The 18674-nt window shown below is 43.2% G+C and overlaps 2 protein-coding genes across 2 annotated transcripts in view; both read left to right on the top strand.

Moving 5' to 3' along the window:
* The window catches only part of Pole2 (DNA polymerase epsilon 2, accessory subunit), a 39634-nt gene extending 31241 nt beyond the window's left edge, over positions 1-8393 (top strand). Inside the window, exons 16-19 of the mRNA XM_070027592.1 lie at positions 1040-1148; positions 2376-2552; positions 4872-4939; positions 8287-8393. Of these exons, the coding sequence (XP_069883693.1) occupies positions 1040-1148; positions 2376-2552; positions 4872-4939; positions 8287-8305 (373 nt within the window). The 3' untranslated portion in view covers positions 8306-8393. The remainder of the gene's footprint in view (positions 1-1039; positions 1149-2375; positions 2553-4871; positions 4940-8286) is intronic.
* A 2365-nt stretch (positions 8394-10758) lies between these two features.
* Dnaaf2 (dynein axonemal assembly factor 2) lies at positions 10759-17854 on the top strand. The gene is made up of 3 exons (XM_070027582.1): positions 10759-12692; positions 15852-15995; positions 17158-17854. The coding sequence occupies exons 1-3, from the start codon at positions 10860-10862 to the stop codon at positions 17647-17649; spliced, it is 2469 nt and encodes an 822-aa protein (XP_069883683.1). The 5' UTR covers positions 10759-10859; the 3' UTR covers positions 17650-17854.
* Positions 17855-18674: the final 820 nt, after the last annotated feature.

Below are 18674 nucleotides of genomic sequence, written 5' to 3'. Positions count from 1 at the left end.
AACTCAGGGCCTGGGCACTATCCCTGAGCTCCTTTTGCTCAAGGCTAGCACTCTACCACTTGAGCCATTGTGCCACTTCCAGCTTTTGCTTTTTCTGTTGAACCCTCTGGGTTCAATTGCTAGGCAAGCACTCTCCCACTAAGCCACCTTCCCAGCCCTGATTTGTTCTTCTGTTGGTGTTTATTCCTTTCACAACACTCTTGAGTGCATGCCAGGCATACTCTAATCTTAGGGTCTGTCTGCCTGTTCCCAGTATTCCTCTTTAGATGAAAAAGATGGTCCCTCCTTCAAGCGCGTCTTCATATCATTCTTCCTTCTGAACCCTTCCTGTTTCACTCATCCTATTTAATACTCTGGTCTAAGAAAAAAAAAAATGCCAGGAGCTGGAGGCTAATGCCTGTAATCCTAGCTACTCCGGAGGCTGAGATCTGAGGCTCATTGTTCAAAGCCCGCTGGGGCAGGAAATGTGAGACTCTTATCTCTAATTAACCACCAGAAAACTGGGATTGGTACTGTTGTTCAAAGTGGTAGAGTGCTAGTCTTGAGCAAAAAGAGCTCAGGAACAGGACCCAAGCCCCGAGTTCAAGCCCCATGATTGACAAAAACATATGCGTGAATACTTTGGTATGATCCTTAGCTTTTTTCTTTTCCCCATATACTTAACCACCTTCCAACATTCTAACAAATTGGCATGTTTATTTTGTCTACTTCACCTCTATGCTTGAGGGCTAGGATCTTTTTGTTTTGCTTACCCCTCCCTAGAATAGTGGTAGGCACATGGTTACCATTTGATAATGGGCTGGGCATATAGCTCAGTGGTAGTACACTTGCCCGACATACATGATGCCCTGGGTCCAATTCCCAGCACTGCAGAAACAAAACAAACAGGCCAACAAAAGCTAAATAAGTTATTGAATGGATTACTAGATAAGGTAGACTAAATATTTACATGGGGATGATTTTGTATTCTATATTTTGCCTTTAAAATTACCCTCTATGTTTTCCTAAGGAAGCCAAATCAACTATTGCTTTATTTCAGAATTCAGTATTGTACACAAGAAATTATTATTTTTCGTGAAGACTTAGTGAATAAAATGTGCAGAAACTGTGTCCGTTTTCCTAGTAGCAATTTGGATATTCCTAATCATGTAAGTCAACTTTTTGGTTGGACTCCCTTGTTACTATATACAAAATTTTGTTAAGCCCCTTAATTTACACTTACGTTATTATGTTTACTTGTGGTGCAAAGTAATTTGAATATACTTTTTTCAGTAATTATTTCAGTACTAGGGTAAATAGAGGTATAGCTCAAGTGGTAGATTGCCAGCTTTGAGTGAAAAAGCCAAGCAAGAGTGCAAGGCCCTGAGTTCAAGCCCCACTACTGGCGCACACACAGTGCCTCTTTATTTCAATACTGGGGATTTGGTGGTACAGGGTCCCAGGCTTTCTAACCAGGCGTCTTACCACTTAGGCTATATACCCAGCCTAGTGATTTTTGTTAGTAAGTCATTGTTTTTCAAATTTCCACAAAAGGTCTTCTAATGGGTGAAAAACAAAGTCCACAACAAGCAGGGAGTTTCTCTGAAGCTTTCTGTTTTGCCTTTAAATCTCTTAAATTGTATTTTAAATACTTTTATGTCAGTTTAATAAAATATTCATATTTAGCATGTTGTTACCCATTTGATATGACAGGATATGGAATGTTTATATTGCAGCTTCAAAGTTTCCTGATAGCCAGGCAAAGCTGAACATGCTGTAATCCTAACCCTTGAAAGGCAGAGGAGGCAGAATTGAGGGACTCGAAGCCAGCCTGGTTACATAGTGAAACTCTATAATAACTTTAAAAAGAAACCTAAAGTTGTCAAATCCTATAGGCTATCTATTGATTTGTGGCTTTACTCAAAGTATGGAATTATTATTATTATATTATTAGTAGTATTAGTATTAGTGTTAGTATTGCTATTGTCTCACTACGTTGCTTAGGCTGTCTCCAAACTTGGAGGTTGAAGTGATTCTCCTGCTTCAGCCTTCTGTTCAGCCAGGATTAAAAGTACCACTGTACAGAACACTATGCAGCTGGTTTTAGGAATTAGGAAATGAGTTATTTGTACAACTAATCTAATAGGACTATGTTATACATATGGTAGTAAATGAAAAGTCATAGGTTTATCTCTTAAAATACAGAATAATTAATTTCATTTTTTATCAGTGTTTACCAAAGCTCTGTGGTTCAGGTTCCCCTAATTGTGTCTCAAATTTTCTAGATCCTATTGGTAATTATTTAATTTGAAATTGCTTGTTGTGACTATTTTAATTTTTTTAAATTCTGTTTTACAAGTGAACTGAAGTTTGCTTTGTTTTGTGTTCTGTTGTAGTTTGTAAAGACTATCCTATCCCAAGGACATCTTACTCCTCTGCCTCTGTATGTCTGCCCAGTGTACTGGGCGTATGACTATGCACTGAGAGTGTACCCTGTACCTGATGTACTGGTCACCGCAGACAAATACGACCCTTTCACTATAACGAATACCGAGTGCCTCTGCATAAACCCTGTAAGAATGCAATAGTCATTGTTTGTCAAGACTCCTGCACATTTTTATAAATTTAAAGTATATTATTTACAGTTGAAGTAAAAATACACTATTAGCAAAGCTTTGAATAAATCTAATAAATAACAAGTTCTAAAAATTTCAGTATAGTATGTAACTATAAAGTAATGTGGTTTTGGTTTTTGGTTTTAAAAAAGAAGCCGAGCAAGCATGGCACCAGTGGCTCATGCCTATAATCCTAGCTACTTAGGAGGTTGAGATTTGATGATCATGGTTCAAAGCCAGCCAGGGCAGGAAAGTCTGTGAGTCAATAAACTCAGAAAAAGCTAAAAGTGGTGCTGTGGCTCAAAGTGGTATAGTGCTAGCCTTGAGCAACAGAGAGGCTCAAGGATAGAGCCCAGGACCAGAGTTCAAGCTCAGGACTGTAAAACAAAGCAAAAATATTGATAAGAAAAGAAGTGTAGCAAAACATATAAATGTAAATGAGTGTTTTCCCCCTCAAAATAACTGTAATACAGTTGTCCCTTGCTATGTCATGGTTTACTTATTCCAGCTTCATTGTGTTGTTTTTTTTATTTTTTTAATATGTAAATAGTGATCCCTCACCTACAGTGGGCATTATTTTCCAGAGACCCCCAGGATAGGTGAAAATTTGTGAAGTAGCAACAATTTCAAGACTGACAAGTGAATTTCACTGAGATACATTTTTTTTTTTTGCTGGTCCTGGGGCTTGAACTCAGGGCCTGGACACTGTCTCTGAACTTGTTTTGCTCAAGGCTCGCACTCTACCACTTGAGCCATAACTCCACTTCTGGCTTTTCTGTGTGTTGTACTGAGGAATTGAACTCAAGGCTAAATTCTTGCGAGGCAAGCGCTCTAACACTAAACCACATTCTCAGCCTGAGATACATATTATTATTTAATTTTTATGTAGAACCTTGAAATTACTTCAGAATGTTGCTTCAGAATTCCTACAGTAGTTGATTGGACAATACATACTTCATAAACAATGACATAAACACAGTTGTGTCAAACAGAATATTACCTTCACTAGAGATTCTTTAGTCTGTATACTTTTTTTTTTGCCAGACAAGTTCAAAATTTCTCATATTTCTATGACAGTACTGGGCCTCGAACTTTTATGGCTTCATACTTTTTTTTTTTTGTCTGTTGTGGGGGCTGAACTCTGGGTCTGGGAGCTGTCCCTCAGCTCTTCAGCTCAAGGCTAGCGCCCTACCACGTGAGCCACAGCGCCACTTCCGACTTTTTTCTGCTTATGTGGTGCTGAAGAATCCAGGACCTCACGCATGCGAGGCAAGCACTCTACCACTGAGCCAACTTCCCAGCCCCTGGCTTCATACTCTTGTTTGGAATTTTTTGCTCACAGCTGGTCCTCTATTACTTGAGCCACACCACCATTTCTGGCTTTTTGGTGATTAATTGGAGATAAAGATCTCATGGATGTTTCTGCTCAGGCTGGCTTCGAACCATGATACTTAGAGTTCAGCCTCCCCAATGGCTACGATTAAAGGCATGAGCCATAAGTGCCCAACAATTGCTCTTCATATTGCTTGATTCCTCTCTATTTTTGAATGTTTTGTTTCATCCTTTCTTGGTATTTATATTAATGAATACTTGCTAGGGTCCAGGCATTGAGTTGGAGCTGAGAACACAGAAGCTGAAAAGACCAAGCCTTTGCTGAGTAACCTTAATGTTACAAATTGACAGATGTGCCTAACTGCTTAGTGGCTTTGAGGACACATTGGAGTGGCATCAAACCCACACTTTCACTGAAGGAAGGAGTAGGGAAGACGTCTTGAATGCAGTGTTTGGCTGTTTTATATGCACATTTATCATTACACAGGACTATATATTTTTTTATGCTTAGTAGTACCATTCTAAGCATTTCCAGTCATATCTGGTAGTATAAGACTGAAGAGACTTGTTTCAAGTGTCATCCCAGCAATAAAGTGAAGCAAAAATAGGATTGCAGTTCATACCATCCTTGGCATAAAAGCAAATCCCTATCATGACCAAGAAATTTTAATTTTTTAATTTTTTAATTTTTTTTTTGGTTGTGGGGCCTGAACTCTGGGCCTCAGCTCTTTAGCGCAAGGCTAGCGCTCTACCACTTGAACCACAGCGCCTCTTCTAGCTTTTTCTGCTTATGTGGTGCTGAGGAACCAAACCCAGGGCCTCAGGCATGCAAGGCAAGCACTCTACCACTGAGCCACCTTCCCCGCCCCTTGATTTTTTAAAATAGGAGTTATTATATAAAAGTTGAGTAGTTACTTACAGGCTTTTTTTTTTTTGTCTCTAAAGGGCTCTTTTCCAAGAAGTGGATTTTCATTCAAAGTATATTATCCTTTCAATAAGACAGTAGAAGATAGGTAAGTATGCTGTATTGCTCAAATACAACTGAAGGTGTCTTAAGAGTTTTTTAAGTGCCAGAAGGCCTATTGTCAGCTGGGGCAAAACCATAAGACCCGCCGGGCACTGGTGGCTCACGCCTGTAATCCTAGCTACTCAGGAGGCTGAGATCTGAGGATCGCGGTTCAAAGCCAGCCCGGGCAGGAAAGACCGTGAGACTCCTATCTCCAATAAACCACCAGAAAACCGGAAGTGGCGCTGTAGCTCAAGTGGTAGAGCACTCGCCTTGAGCTGAAGAGCTGAGGGACAGCGCCCAGGCCCAGAGTTCAAGCCCCACAACCGACAAAAAAACAAACAAACAAACAAAATACCATAAGACCCTATCTAGAAAATAAACTAAAGCAAAAATGGTGAAAACTGGCTGAAAACAGTAATCTCAGCTACTTGAGAAGCAGAGATTGAGGGATTGCAATTCAAGGCTAATCTAGGCATAAAGTTTGTGAGACCCCATTACAACCAATAACTGTGCAGTGGCATATACCTGTTATCCTCAGCAATGGGGGCAAACATAGTGGCTGGGCACAGTTGCAATGTGCCTGTCATCCCAGCAATAAAGTGAAGCAAAAATAGGATTGCAGTCCATACCATCCCTGGCATAAAAGCGACTCCCTATCTTGAAAATAACCAATACAAAAGGGCTGATACCATCCCTGGCATAAAAGCGACTCCCTATCTTGAAAATAACCAACACAAAAGGGCTGACAAAGTGGCTCACAGAGCTCCTGCTTAGTAGCAAGTGTGAGGCACTGAATTCAATCTCTAAAAAGAGGTTCCAATGTAAAGCAAATATGAGACCCTAAGTTTAAACCACACACACACACACACACACACACACACACACACACACACACACACACACACACACACACACACACACACACACACACACACACACACACACACACACACACACACACACACACACACACACACACACACAATCCCCAGCTAATAGTTAACTGATTTATATTAGTGTCTGTCCCTCCTAAAAGTTTCTGGCATAGATTCTAGCATAGTAATTGACTTGTAATTGATGCTTATTGCATATTAAACTGAAAGAGTTGGTTCCTTTATCTTCTATGGCTACAGATACTCAAAGGCTTAACGTAATTTCCAAACTGTAATTTACTATTGATAACTTGAATCTTTTCAGTACTTATTTCTTCAAAGAACAGAAAGAAATGTTGCAAATATATTGAAATACTCCAGTTTTTCTAATACATAGCTTCTGCTAAAAAGAAATATTTTTAGAGTATTTGTGAGTCAGACCCTATCTCAACACGTGCTTTCTTTTGTGTATATGCACTTAGTAGTAATGTATATATGTATGTGTGCATATACATACATACATACTTAATACATAGAAATTAAACACATGAATAGGGCACAAGATGAGCTTTCAAAAAGTTTTACTTGAAAATAATATTTTGATATGGTAGAGAAGCATGCATTTTCCCACAAGGCTATCAGAAGGAAAACGGTGAAAACCTTTACAGACAACAAGTTTGACAGGATGTAGGCCAGGCACATGTGGCTCACACCTGTAATCCTAGCTACTCAGGAAGCTGAGATCTGAGGGGTGTGGTTCAAAGCCAGCCTGGGCAGGAAAGCCCTTGAGACTCTTACATTCAATTAACCACCAAAAAAGCTGGAAGTGGTGCTACAGAGTGTTAGCCTTGAGCAAAAGGAGCTCAGGGACAGCGCCCAGGCCCACATTTCAAGCCTTATGACCACCAACACCACCAACCCCCCCCAAAAAAAAAAAAAAAAAACTTATAATGCATAGAACAGCAATTACAATGTACAATGTTTAGGAATTTATCTAAGTACACTTGAAAGTAGATGCAGTTTTGTTTTGTTCCTCATCAAATCTCAGCCTCCTGAGTAGCTAGTATTATAGGTGTGAGCCACTAGTTCCTGGCTTTAGATGCAGTGGGATTTTTGTTGTTTTGGTTTGTTTTTTTGCTGGTCCTGGGGCTTGAACTCAGGGCCTGGGCTCTGTCCCTGAGCCTCTTTGTACTCAATGCAAGTGTTCTATCACCTGAGCCACAGTGCCACTTCTGGCTTTTTCTTATGTGGTACTGTGGAATTAAACCTAGGGTTTCATGCTTGTAGATAAGCACTCTACCAACTAAGCCACATTCCCAGCCTACATGCAATTTTTGTAATATCAAAAGGTAAATAGGGGGCTGGGAAGGTGGCTCAGTGGTAGACTGCTTGCCTTGCATGCCTGAGGCCTTGGGTTCAATTCCTCAGCACCATATAAGCAAAAAGAAAAAAGCCGGAAGTGGCGCTGTGGCTTAAGTGGTAGAGCACTAGCCTTGAGCTGAAGAGCTGAGGGACAGGGCCCAGGTCCAGAGTTCAGGCCCCACGACCGGACCCAAAAAAAAAAATAAATAAATAAGGTAAATAGTTTAGCTTGGTGCTGGTGGCTCACAATTGTAATACTACTTAGGAGGTTGAAATCTGAGGATAACAGTTTGAAGCTAGCTCAGGCAGGAAAAGTCTGAAAGGCTTTCATCTCCAATTAACCACAAAAAAAGCCAGAAGTGAAGCAGTGGCTCAAGTGGTAGAGTACTTACTAGCTTGAGCAAAAGAGGTCAAAGACAGCACCTGAGTTCAAGCCCCATACAGGCACCAAAAAAAAGGAGGGGGGGGTAAACAGTTTAAATGAATATATATCTAGATAGGTGGACTTATCTATCTGCTTTTGTATGTGTGTGTCTGTGTGTTTTCTGGTATTGGGGCTTGAACTCTTGGGCCTGGCCGTTGCCCATGTTGTTTTTGGTTTTTGTTTTTTTTTGCTCTAGGCAGGTATTCTTGAGCCACATTTCCTCCGCCAGCTTTTTTGGTGGTTAATTGGAGATGAGTCTCAAACTTTCTTGTACTGTTTGGCTTTGAACCTCGATTCCCAAATCTCAGCCTCCTAAGTAACTAGGATTACAGGAGTGAGCCACTGGCACCTAGCACTATGTTCACTTTGATGGGACTACCTTTATAAGGATATACAAACTATAAGTATTAAGAAGTGTACAGGGGCTGCGAAATTGGCTCAGTGGTAGAGTGCTTGGCTTGCATGCATGAGGCCCTGGGTTCGATTCCTCAGCACCACATAAGCAGAAAAAAAACAGAAGTGGTGCTATGGCTCAAGTGGTAGGGTGCTAGCCTTGAGCTGAAGAGTTGAAGGACAGTACCCAGGCCCAGAGTTCAGCCCCCATGACCGATTAAAAAAAAAAAAAGAAAAAGAAATGTACAATGACTTAGGTTTCCAAAATGTTTAATTTTGTAAATATTTTTCTGTTTTCAGCAAACTTCAAGGCTTTTGAAATCCGTCTGAAGAAAGACCACTATTCTGCTTACTTTTATATCTTATGTAATTTTGGTATTAAGTTATAATAAAATTGTGGCTTTAAATTTTTATTTTATGAAATTTTGATACTAAGTTGTAACAAATATGGTATGCTTTAGAATGTGTAGAAAGAATATTTTAAGTAGTTTCAAGAATACATATGCATATATACTCTTTAAGTTACATGTCTGGGTTATACATTTGCACCTAAAACCTAGTTTATTTCTGTAGGAGTCATATTTTAATGTTCATTTTAAGAAAAATACAGTGGGGCTGGGAATGTGGCTTAGTGGCTTCCCTAGCATGCATGAAGTCCTGGGTTTGATTCCTCAATATCACATGAAAGAAAAAGCTGAGGGGCTGAGAATGTGGCTTAGTGGTAGAGTGGCTGCTTAGCATGCATGAAGCCCTGGGTTCGATTCCTCTGTACCACACAAACAGAAAAGGCTGGAAGCGGCACTGCCTAAGTGGTAGAGTGCTAGCCTGGAGCAAACGAAGCTCAGAGACAGTGCCCAGGCTCTGAATTCAAGCCCCAGGACTGGCAAAAAAAAAAAAAAAAAAAGCCAGAAGTGGCACTATGGCTCAAGTGGTAGAGTGCTAGCCTTGAGCAGAAGCAGTTCAGGGACAGTGTCAGGCCCTGTGTTCAAGCCCCAAGACTGGCAAACAAACAAAGACAAACACAAGTATTTGAAATTTTGTGAATCACTATTTTAGTCTAATTTAGTTAATACTGTAATAGCCCTAATAACGTATTCAGCAAGGAGTTTGCAAGTTGTTTAAGACACAGCATTTATTCTAACAAGTAAAGGTCAATACTTTGTTTTAGGATATTAGTATAATATTTATTATGCAATTACTTTTTTCGCACTAGAAAATTTAAATATAGCCCCAATTATTTTTATTTTTATTTTTGTCGATCATGGGGCCTGAACTCTGGGCCTGGGCACTGTCCCTCAGCTCTTTGGCTCAAGACTTGTGCTCTACCACTTGAACCACAGAGCCACTTCTGGCTTTTTCTGTTTATTTGGTACTGAGGAATCAAACCCAGGGCCTCATGCATGCAAGGCAAGCACTCTACCACTGAGACACCTGCCCAGCCCAGTCCCCATAATTTTTACACTTACAGGACAGTCTTTTTTTTTTTTTTTTTGCCATGCTGGGGCTTCTACACACGGTACAGCTGCTCTACATTGCATTATACTCCTGCCCCGTATTGTTTATTTTGCATCATGCCTTACCTGTTTGCTATGACAGTACCAGAACTGAATAATTTATAATGGCTGGGATGGGAAGTGAGGATGGAAGGAGAGACCTGCACTTGGCTTGGTCCTGATCCTGCATCATTCATAGTAGAAGGAAAAAAGAAAGCAAGAAACATGGGGAGGAGGGGAGTCATCTTTGTGTGTGTGTGCATGTGTGTCCCAGTATTTGGGCTGGAACTCTGGGTTTTGTGCTCTTGCGTAGCTTTTCACTCAAGGCTGCTGCTCTACCACTTGAACCACGAATCCACTTTTTGTTCCTAGTAAAGATCAAAGTATTGGGGATTTTTCTGCCTGGACTGGCCTTGAATTGGGATCCTCAGATATGTCTCCTGAGTAGCTAGGATTACAGTTGTGAGTCACAGGTAGGTACCTAGTTCTCTCCTGGTTTCTTTTACATATCGCTGTTAGGGATATGCTTTGGTACTGTTGCTGTATAGTAGCACATATGGTAGGTACACAAATGTCTTTAATTTACTAAGAATGGGAAGTGGGGAGTTTCCAGTACTTAATTACATATCAATAGTGCTGTTATGAAAATACACATCCTAGCACGTTTTGAAGGATATGTTTCTGTTGAATATATATATATATATATATATATATATTATACCTCAGTTTCTTAGCCATAGGATGTACGTTATGTTCAGTAGCTACTTTCCAAAGTGATAGTTTGAACCTATCCTGTGAGCCTAGGAAGTGTCCTTGTAGCAGTGATGTCGTTTTTTCCTAGTGCCTGGAACAGTGACATACTTCACAGTAGATGAACTTAGTGTGTAATAAATAGCTGTTGAAAGGGCTAATCTGAACATAGGTGGTATTAAAAGCCAGAGGCTTGGATAAGGTCATTTTGGAAGAAATATGATTAAACAAGAGGGATGATAAAGCAGCCTTGGATGAGTCCCATATTTAGAGAACTGGCAGAAGAGGATCAAGTGAAGGAGAAGGAATAACAAACAGGATGTGTCTAATGCTGGAAATAATAGAAATTATTACAGTGGGTTGCAGAAGTACATGAATTTCGTGTGACACAGGAGTCGAAGACGCAACAGAGTAGCCTATTGGTTGTGTGGGTTAAGAGTCCGTGGACTCTTGCCCCTCCTCCCTGGTGGCGGCGACGTTGCTATGGCAACAAGCACGCGCAGCCGAGCGCTCAACCGCTCAGGCGGTTACCTGGCTCGGCGGGTGACTTCGGAGTAGCCGCGGCTCCGCTGCGCATCCTGAACACCTGGTCTAGACCTGATCCCTATTAGGGTCAGAGGGCAAGAAGCCATGGCTACAAAAACAGCCTCCTCACCGCTGGAAAACCTGGACCTGAGCGGAGAGGAGGTGCAGAGGCTCACCTCCGCCTTCCAGGACCCCGAGTTCCGGCGCCTGTTCTCCGAGTATGCCCAGGAGCTCACGAACCCCGAGAACCGGCGGCGCTACGAGGCGGAGGTGACCGCGCTGGAGCGTGAGCGCGGGGTGGAGGTGCGCTTCGTGCACCCCGAACCGGGCCACGTGTTGCGCACCAGCCTGGACGGGACGCGGCGCTGCTTCGTGAACGTGTGCAGCAACGCGCTGGTGGAGCAGCCCAGCCGCCGGCCGGGCCGGGAGGGCGGCGTGGGCTCGGCGCCCGGCACTCACTGGTCGCTGCCCTACAGCCTGGCGCCGGGCCGCCAGTACGCCGGGCGCCGTGGCACCGGCTACACCGTCTACGACGTGGTCTTCCACCCGGATGCGCTGGCCCTGGCCCGGCGCCACCAGCGCTTCCGCGAGATGCTGGACGCCACGGCCCTGGAGGCGGTGGAGAAGCAATTTCACGTCCAGCTGGACCGCAGGAACGCCAGGACCCTGAAGATGAAATACAAGGGGACCCCCGAGGCCGCCGTGCTGCGCAGGCCCCTGCCGGGCGGCGCCCCCACCCAGCCCGAGGAGGAGGAGGAGCCGGCCGGCCCGCTCCCGCCCTTCCCCTACCCCTACCCCGCCCCGCCGGCCGCGGAGCCCTCGGCCCCGCCCCCGCCGCCGGAGCCCGCCCCTCCGGAGGCGGCGCGGCGGCGGCGGCCGGCCCCCACCGAGCCCCGCTGCGGCGTGGTGCAGCGCCACCACGTGGACCTGCAGGACTACCGCTGCGCCCGGGACTCGGCGCCGGGCCCCGTGCCGCACGAGCTGGTGGTCACCATCGAGCTGCCGCTGCTGCGCTCGGCCGAACAGGCGGCGCTGGAGGTGACGGGGAAGCTGCTGTGCCTCGACTCCCGGGAACCCGACTACCGGCTGCGGCTCTCGCTCCCGTACCCCGTGGACGACAGCCGCGGCAAGGCGCAGTTCAACAAAGCCCGGCGGCAGCTGGTGGTGACGCTCCCGGTGGCGGCGTCCGCCGTGCGCCGCGACCTCCCCGCGGATCCGCGCGGCGGCACGGACGGCGGCGCGGCCTGCGCTTCCGCCCGCCCGGGGGAGGCGGGACCGGAGGAGAGCTGCGCCGCAGACCCAGGTCGGAGTTCCAGCCCCGTCGGGGCCGCAGACGCCGAGATCAGCAGCACCCCAGGCTCCCCGGAGGTGGCGCCTGCGTCCGCGGCCGCCGGGCCGGAGGAGCGGGACTCGGGCCGGTACTCGGTGTCGCCTCCCGGAGCGGGGAGCTCACCGGGGGACGGAGGCGGAGCCTCCCCTCCCGGTGCATCTCCGGGTCCCGACTGGGAGTCTCCCCCAGTGGGAGGGGGCGCGCGCGGAGATCACACCGCCGAGGCGCGCGAGGAAGCGGAGGGGCCGGGAGGCGAACCCTCAGACCCAGCCATGGGCGGCCCGGGCACCCCAAGCGGCACACCTCGGTGTCCGCCCGTGCAGTGTGATCAAGATGAAGATTGCTTGACTCTGTTAGTCCCCGTGCCTCGGATTCAGCCGCAGAGTCTTCGCGGGGAGCTGACTCCTCTCCAGTATAAACTGTGCTTCTCCACGCCAGACTCCGTTTATTCCTTCCTTTTGCAATTTGCTCCGGGCAATAAGTTGAGTCCCAAAGAACCCGCGGTTAGCCTTTCTTCAGACAACGCGGTCATAGTGTTGGCCAAGTCTCCAGACAGCCGTGGATACTGGCGAGAGTGGTATTGGGGTTTAAACGACGCTTCTTTGGAGGTACTAAGAACCTTTTTGAAATACTACATCTCGTTTTTCAAGTTGGCAGTCTCTTAGTTTGTTGTGAAGCGTTTTCCATAACAACTCACATGATGAAAGGTAGAGCTGTTAAATCTATTTTTTTTTAATTTGGTTTTATTTATTTTTGTGCTGATCCTTGGGCCCCGGGCCAAGTCCTATAGCTTTTCACTCCAGGCTGGCGCTCTACCACTTGAACCACAGCTTCACTTCTAGCTTTTTGGTGGTTAATTGGAGATGAGTCTCATGGACTTTCCTGTCCAAGTTGGTTTCCAACCGTGATTCTTAGATCTGTGCCTCCTGAATAGCTAGGATTACAGGCGTGTGAGCCACCAGCACCCAGCCTTACAGCTGTTTCTCAAAAAAAGGCAGTTTACAGATTTACAAATGGGTTTCAAATCTTCTGATTGCCCTACAGTGCCTGTTGGCGCCAAGGGAGACTAAATGGATTCCCTCTCAGTGATCCTAGTCCTCTAAAGTTGTATGCATAATGTTAGAGCTTTTTTCTGTTTCCTGGCAAAAAGGGGTGTTGAAGTGGTACATTTAAGAAGCACCCCAAATTGGCCATAGGTTTAACTTATTCGACCCCAGAAATTTCTGTAAGTAATAATGTATTTTCTGGAGAGGAAATGCAAGTCAGTACCACACATTACTCACAAGACGAAATAAACTCAGACCCAGTCCCATGCCCTTACTACCATAGGGTACTGCTTACGTAAAGTCTCAGTTGCTGATTTTGGAGACCTTGTCCTGCAATGAGCACATATTACACCAGAGCTTTTCTCCTTGCTTTTGTTTGAATTATGGTTGGGGCCCTGTGGCATTAACTAGGTGTAATTAATATTTGTGGAATTGAACCATTCAACAAAAAGTGCTTCTGGACAAATACTAGAAGTGGATAAGAATTATCTAGTCTACTTAGGATAACATGTTTTAGAATAAATTATTGTGGTGGTATCATTTGAACCTTCAGGACTTTCAAACTTGGTAGGCATACACTTAAGCCACACCTCAGGCCTAGGGTAAAAATTTCAGGTTCTTTGATTCCAGATTCAATACTCTACTGTTACTGGCAAATATTGAAAAACTTGTTTTGTTTTGTTTTGCTTTGCTTTGTTGTTCATGAAGGTTGTTGAAGGGCCTTGGCACTGTCCCTGAGTGTTTGTGCTCAAAGCTAGTGTAGTTAGGATTACAGGCATGAACCATGGATGCCTGCATTTGAAAACCGTGTAAAAAGTTTGAAATTGTATCGACTTTAAGCTCAAAAAGGGCCATTGATGATATTTTTATTGAGATTTGTAATAAAGTCAGTAACTTTTTTTTTTTTTTGTCATTCATGGGGCTTGAACTCTGGGCCTAGGTGCTGTCCCTCAGCTCTTTAGTTCAAGGTGAATGCTCTACTACTAGAGCCACAGTGCCACTTCTGGTTTTCTAGTGGTTTATTGGAGATGAGTGTCACAGACTTTCCTGCCTGGGCTGACTTGAAACCCTGATCCTCAGATTTTAGCCTCCTGAGTAGCTAGGATTGTAGGCCTGAGCCACTAGTGCCCAGCTGTAACTTTTACATCTATCTATCTATCTATCTATCTATCTATCTATCTATCTATCTATCTATCTATCTATTTATCTATCTCTATTTATGTGATACTGAGGAATGGAACCTAGGACTTCATGCATGCTAGGCAAACACTCTACTACTAAGCCACATCCCCAGCCCAACTTTTACTTTTAAAACAAACAAAACGGTCTGGGAAGGTGGCTCACTGGTAAAGCGCTTGCCTTGCATGCATGAGGCCCTGGGTTTGATTCCTCAGCACCACATAAGCAGAAAAAAAAAAGCCGGAAGTGGCGCTGTGGCTCAAATGGTAGAGCGCTAGCCTTGAGCTGAAGAGCTGAGGGACAGCGCTCAGGCCCAGAGTTCAGGCCCACGACCGAACCCAAAAAAAATAAATAAATAAAACAAACAAAACGTGTTAAGAATCAGGACTAAGAATGTGGTGAAGTGGCAGAGTGTTTGACTTGGCTCTATTCAGTTCCCAGAAACAACCCTATGATGATAGCTACTCAGGAGACTAAAAGTGGAGAATTGCTGTTCAAAGCAGTGTAGGCAGAAAAGTCCATAAGACGAATGTCCAATTAGCCAAAGCCAGATGTAGAACTGTGACTCAAGTGGTAGAGCACCAGCATGAGCTGAAAAAGCTGCCAAGCAAGAGTGCAAGACCCTAGGTTTAATCCCATTTTCTGTCTCTTTCTTTCTCTCTCTTTCTTACACAGAGTATTATTTGACCTTGAGCTTTAGCCTGCTAGAATTGTCTATTTCCTGTTGTTTTCCTAGAAATTTGCTAATGTTGCATCTGCATGTTAAGTTAGCTATCTGTAGGAAGTAGTTAACTCAAAGCCCTCCAAAAATGATATTTGTGTTACTTTATTTTTGAGAATATAAATCTTAAAATTGAATATGTTTATGTCATCAGAAGGGGGAAATTTATGAAAGAACATTTTCCTGTGCTGTGACTCAAAGTAATAGACTGCTAGCCTTGAGCACATAAGCTCAGGGACAGCACCCAGGCCTTGAGTTCAAACCCATGACTGGAAAAAAAATATAAGTCACTACATAATTATTCTAACAACATGTTTATTATATGAAAATAATCATAATAGAGACCTTTTTGGCTCTTAAGATCAGAATTCATTTTACACATAAAAAGTACTAAATTAAGTTTTATATATTCACTGAGGATTTTCCTAGAGCTTCAGGGTCAAGGACTTGAACCACTCATATGAAATAGTCATAAAGTATATAAGTTTTCTGCATTTTAATCATAACCATTTCCACTGTAAATATTTTGTTTAGGTTGACTAAGAAGAATACAGTATCTTTTTGTAGTGAGGCAAAGAGGAATATCTTTTCACAGGTCTAAACCTTAGAAATGCTTTTGATGCTTCTATAATGTAGCAGACATTCTGGATCTTTAAGTAACAGCAAGGCATATTACTCTAAAATGTACAAGTTTTGTTTCTAAGGTTTACAGGTGTTCACAGTTCAAATATGGTTTAATAGAAGAGAAACTGAAACTTTGTCTCTGATTTCCCCTTATTTTTACCACCTGGAAAGCAGAATATTGTTTCCTTCTATTTTAGGAAAGGTTGTTTGTCAGTGAAGAAAATGTTGATGAGTTTCTTGAAGAGGTCTTGAGCTCTCCATCCAAACAGGCAACTTCCCTAACCCCACCTTTAATTGAAGTACTTCATGTTACTGATGAAAAGATTGAAATTCATGCAAAGGTAAGATTTTGGTGGGCTTTATAGAGTGATTCCTGGCAAGGTTAAAGCCTAACAAAAAATTTCAGTTTTTTTTTGTGTGTGTGTTTGTTGCTTTTTTAGTTTTTTTTGTTGTTTTGTTTTGCTTTGTTTTGTTCTGGTCCTCTGTCCCTGAGTTTTTTTTGTTTGTTTGTTTTTTTCCTCAAGGCTAGTGCTCTACTGTTTGAGCCAGAGCTCCACTTCCAACTTTTGGTGATTAATTGGAAATAGAGTCTCATGAACTTTCTTGCCTGGGCTAGCTTTGAACCATGATCCTCAGATCTCAGTCTCCTGAGTAGCTAGTGGTTCCTTGCTTTCTTTCTTAAATCATAGAGATTATGTCATGGAACTTGTTCATTTTTCAGTAAACCTTAAATTTGGTCATTTTTACAGTCTTCAGTATTAGGCCTGAAAATAACTTAGTACAACTGGCTAACATATGAGTTGGGGCAAGAATAGTTTTAAAGAATAATAGGCGCTGATGGCTCAAACCTGTAGTCCTAGCTATTCAGGAGGCTGAGATATGGGTATCACAGTTCAAATACAACTCAGGCAGGAAAGTCTGTGAGACTCTTATCTCCAATAAACAACTCAGAAAACCAGAAGTGGCTCTGTGGCTCAAGTGGTAGAGTGCTCCCCTTGAGCTGAAGAGCTCAGGGACAGAGCCCAGGCCCAGAGTTCAAGCTCCACGACCGACAAAAACAATAATAAAAAAATAATTGTCGGGGCTGGGAAGGTGGTTGGTTCAGTGGTAGAGTGCTTGCCTTACATGCATGAGGCCCTGGGTTTGATTCCTCAGTACCACATAAGCAGAAAAAGCCGGAAGTGGCGCTGTGGCTCAAGTGGTAGAGCACTAGCCTTGAGCTGAAGATCTGAGGGACAGCACCCAAGCCTAGAATTCAGACTCCATGACCGCCCCCCCGCCCCCCCACCCCCCACCCCCCGCAAAAAAAAAAATGTCTTTAAACCATGGTCTTCAAGTACTGGAATTAAAAAAAAAAAAAAAAAAAGGTCAGCATTTGGAGGATGTCTGAGGAGCAAGGGTTATTAATACCCAAACTTAAAAAAAAATCTGACTCTCAGAGAGTCCTACAATTTAATTTCTTTGCTAAAAAGAATTACTAATTTATTGTTTTTCTCAATACAGTTGCTAGAACGTAGTAATCCTGATCAGTTTCAAGAAAAGGAAAGAAGCCTCAGTGAAGGAGGTCATCTAACTGAAAAAGACAACCGGGAACATCTTACAACTGGTTCTGATTCATCTGTAGCACTTAAAGAACTAAAAATAGATACTTGTGATTTAGTAACAGGCTTGGAACCAGGATCTCTTAATGATTCTCAGATACTATTGGAAAAATCTAAGCAACCCAAGGCAAAGATGGAACCTGAATTTACAAAAGAAAAAAGTGCTACTTACTCAAATGAGGAAAAAGACAATTTAGAAGTGATAACTAAAGAGAAAGAATTCAGTGGAGATCAATTATCTTCATTACTGAGCAGAACAGTAGTTCACAAGATACCTGATGTTGATAGCATCAAAGAAACCAACATGCAGGATGGCAGTGTGGAGATTATTAAAGATCATGTAACACACTGTGCTTTCAGCTTTCAGAATTCTTTGCTATATGACTTGGATTAATACTATTTAGGAATATAAATGTTAAGAGTAAATTTTTTTAACCTAAAATAACTTCTTTGTATTAACTATGCAGAATAAAACATGTAGTTATATCATCTGTATATATGGACATGTGTTGGAATTTCATACTTTTGTTTACCATTACTTTAATAAAAGTTTCAAAATATTCACTCACTGTCACAAATTCTAAAGAATGCAGTTAACTAGAAATATGAGTGTATGTGTGTGGGAGTAGAATCCCAAATAGAACTTCCTAACAAATATGAATGATTACATTATAATTGTGATGAAATTTTATTCTGAAATGTATTTTACTCTTTAGATCTATCACACAAGTTATACCAATGAGTTTAAGGTAACCATTTTCAAAATTCAGCTTCTACTATTTTTCTGGATTTTTGAGACAGGATCTTAAGTATGTAGTATAGACTAGCCTCAAACTGTTTTTTGTTTTTGTTTTTTTGTGGTTTTTTTGGCTGTCATGGAGCTTCAGCTGAGGGCCTGGATGCTTGCCCCTGAGCTCTTGCTCAAGGCTAGCTTTTTACCACTTTGAGCCACAGTGCCACTTTCAGTTTTCTGGTGGTTAATTGGAGATAAGGGTCTCACAGACTTTCCTGCCTGGGCTGGCTTTGAACTTCAGATCTCAGCCTCCTGAGTAGCTAGGATTATAGGCATGAGCTACCAGTGCCTGGTTTAGCCTCAAATTCTTGATCCTCCTGCTTTAGCCTCCCAAGTACTGAGATTACAAACCTGTCCAACCTTGGTTTTTATAGAACACATTTAAGAATTAAAACTAAGGAAGTGGCGCTGTAGCTCAAGTGGTAGAGCACTCGCCTTGAGCTGAAGAGCTGAGGGACAGCGCCCAGGCCCAGAGTTCAAGCACCACTACTGACAAAAAAAGAATTAAAACTAAAAAAAACTGGCAACTTGGCTGGTCAGCAGTGGCTCATGCTTGTAATCCTAGCTTCTCAGGAGGCTGAGATCTGAAGATCATGGTTCAAAGCCAGCCTGGGCAGGAAAGGCCG

Source organism: Dipodomys merriami, unplaced genomic scaffold, assembly GCF_024711535.1.
Source record: "Dipodomys merriami isolate MVZ:Mamm:240054 unplaced genomic scaffold, mDipMer1.0.p SCAF_1, whole genome shotgun sequence".
NCBI lineage: Eukaryota > Metazoa > Chordata > Mammalia > Rodentia > Heteromyidae > Dipodomys > Dipodomys merriami.
The sequence above is the reverse complement of the archived record's forward strand: the minus strand, read 5'-3'. Positions and strand labels throughout refer to the sequence as shown.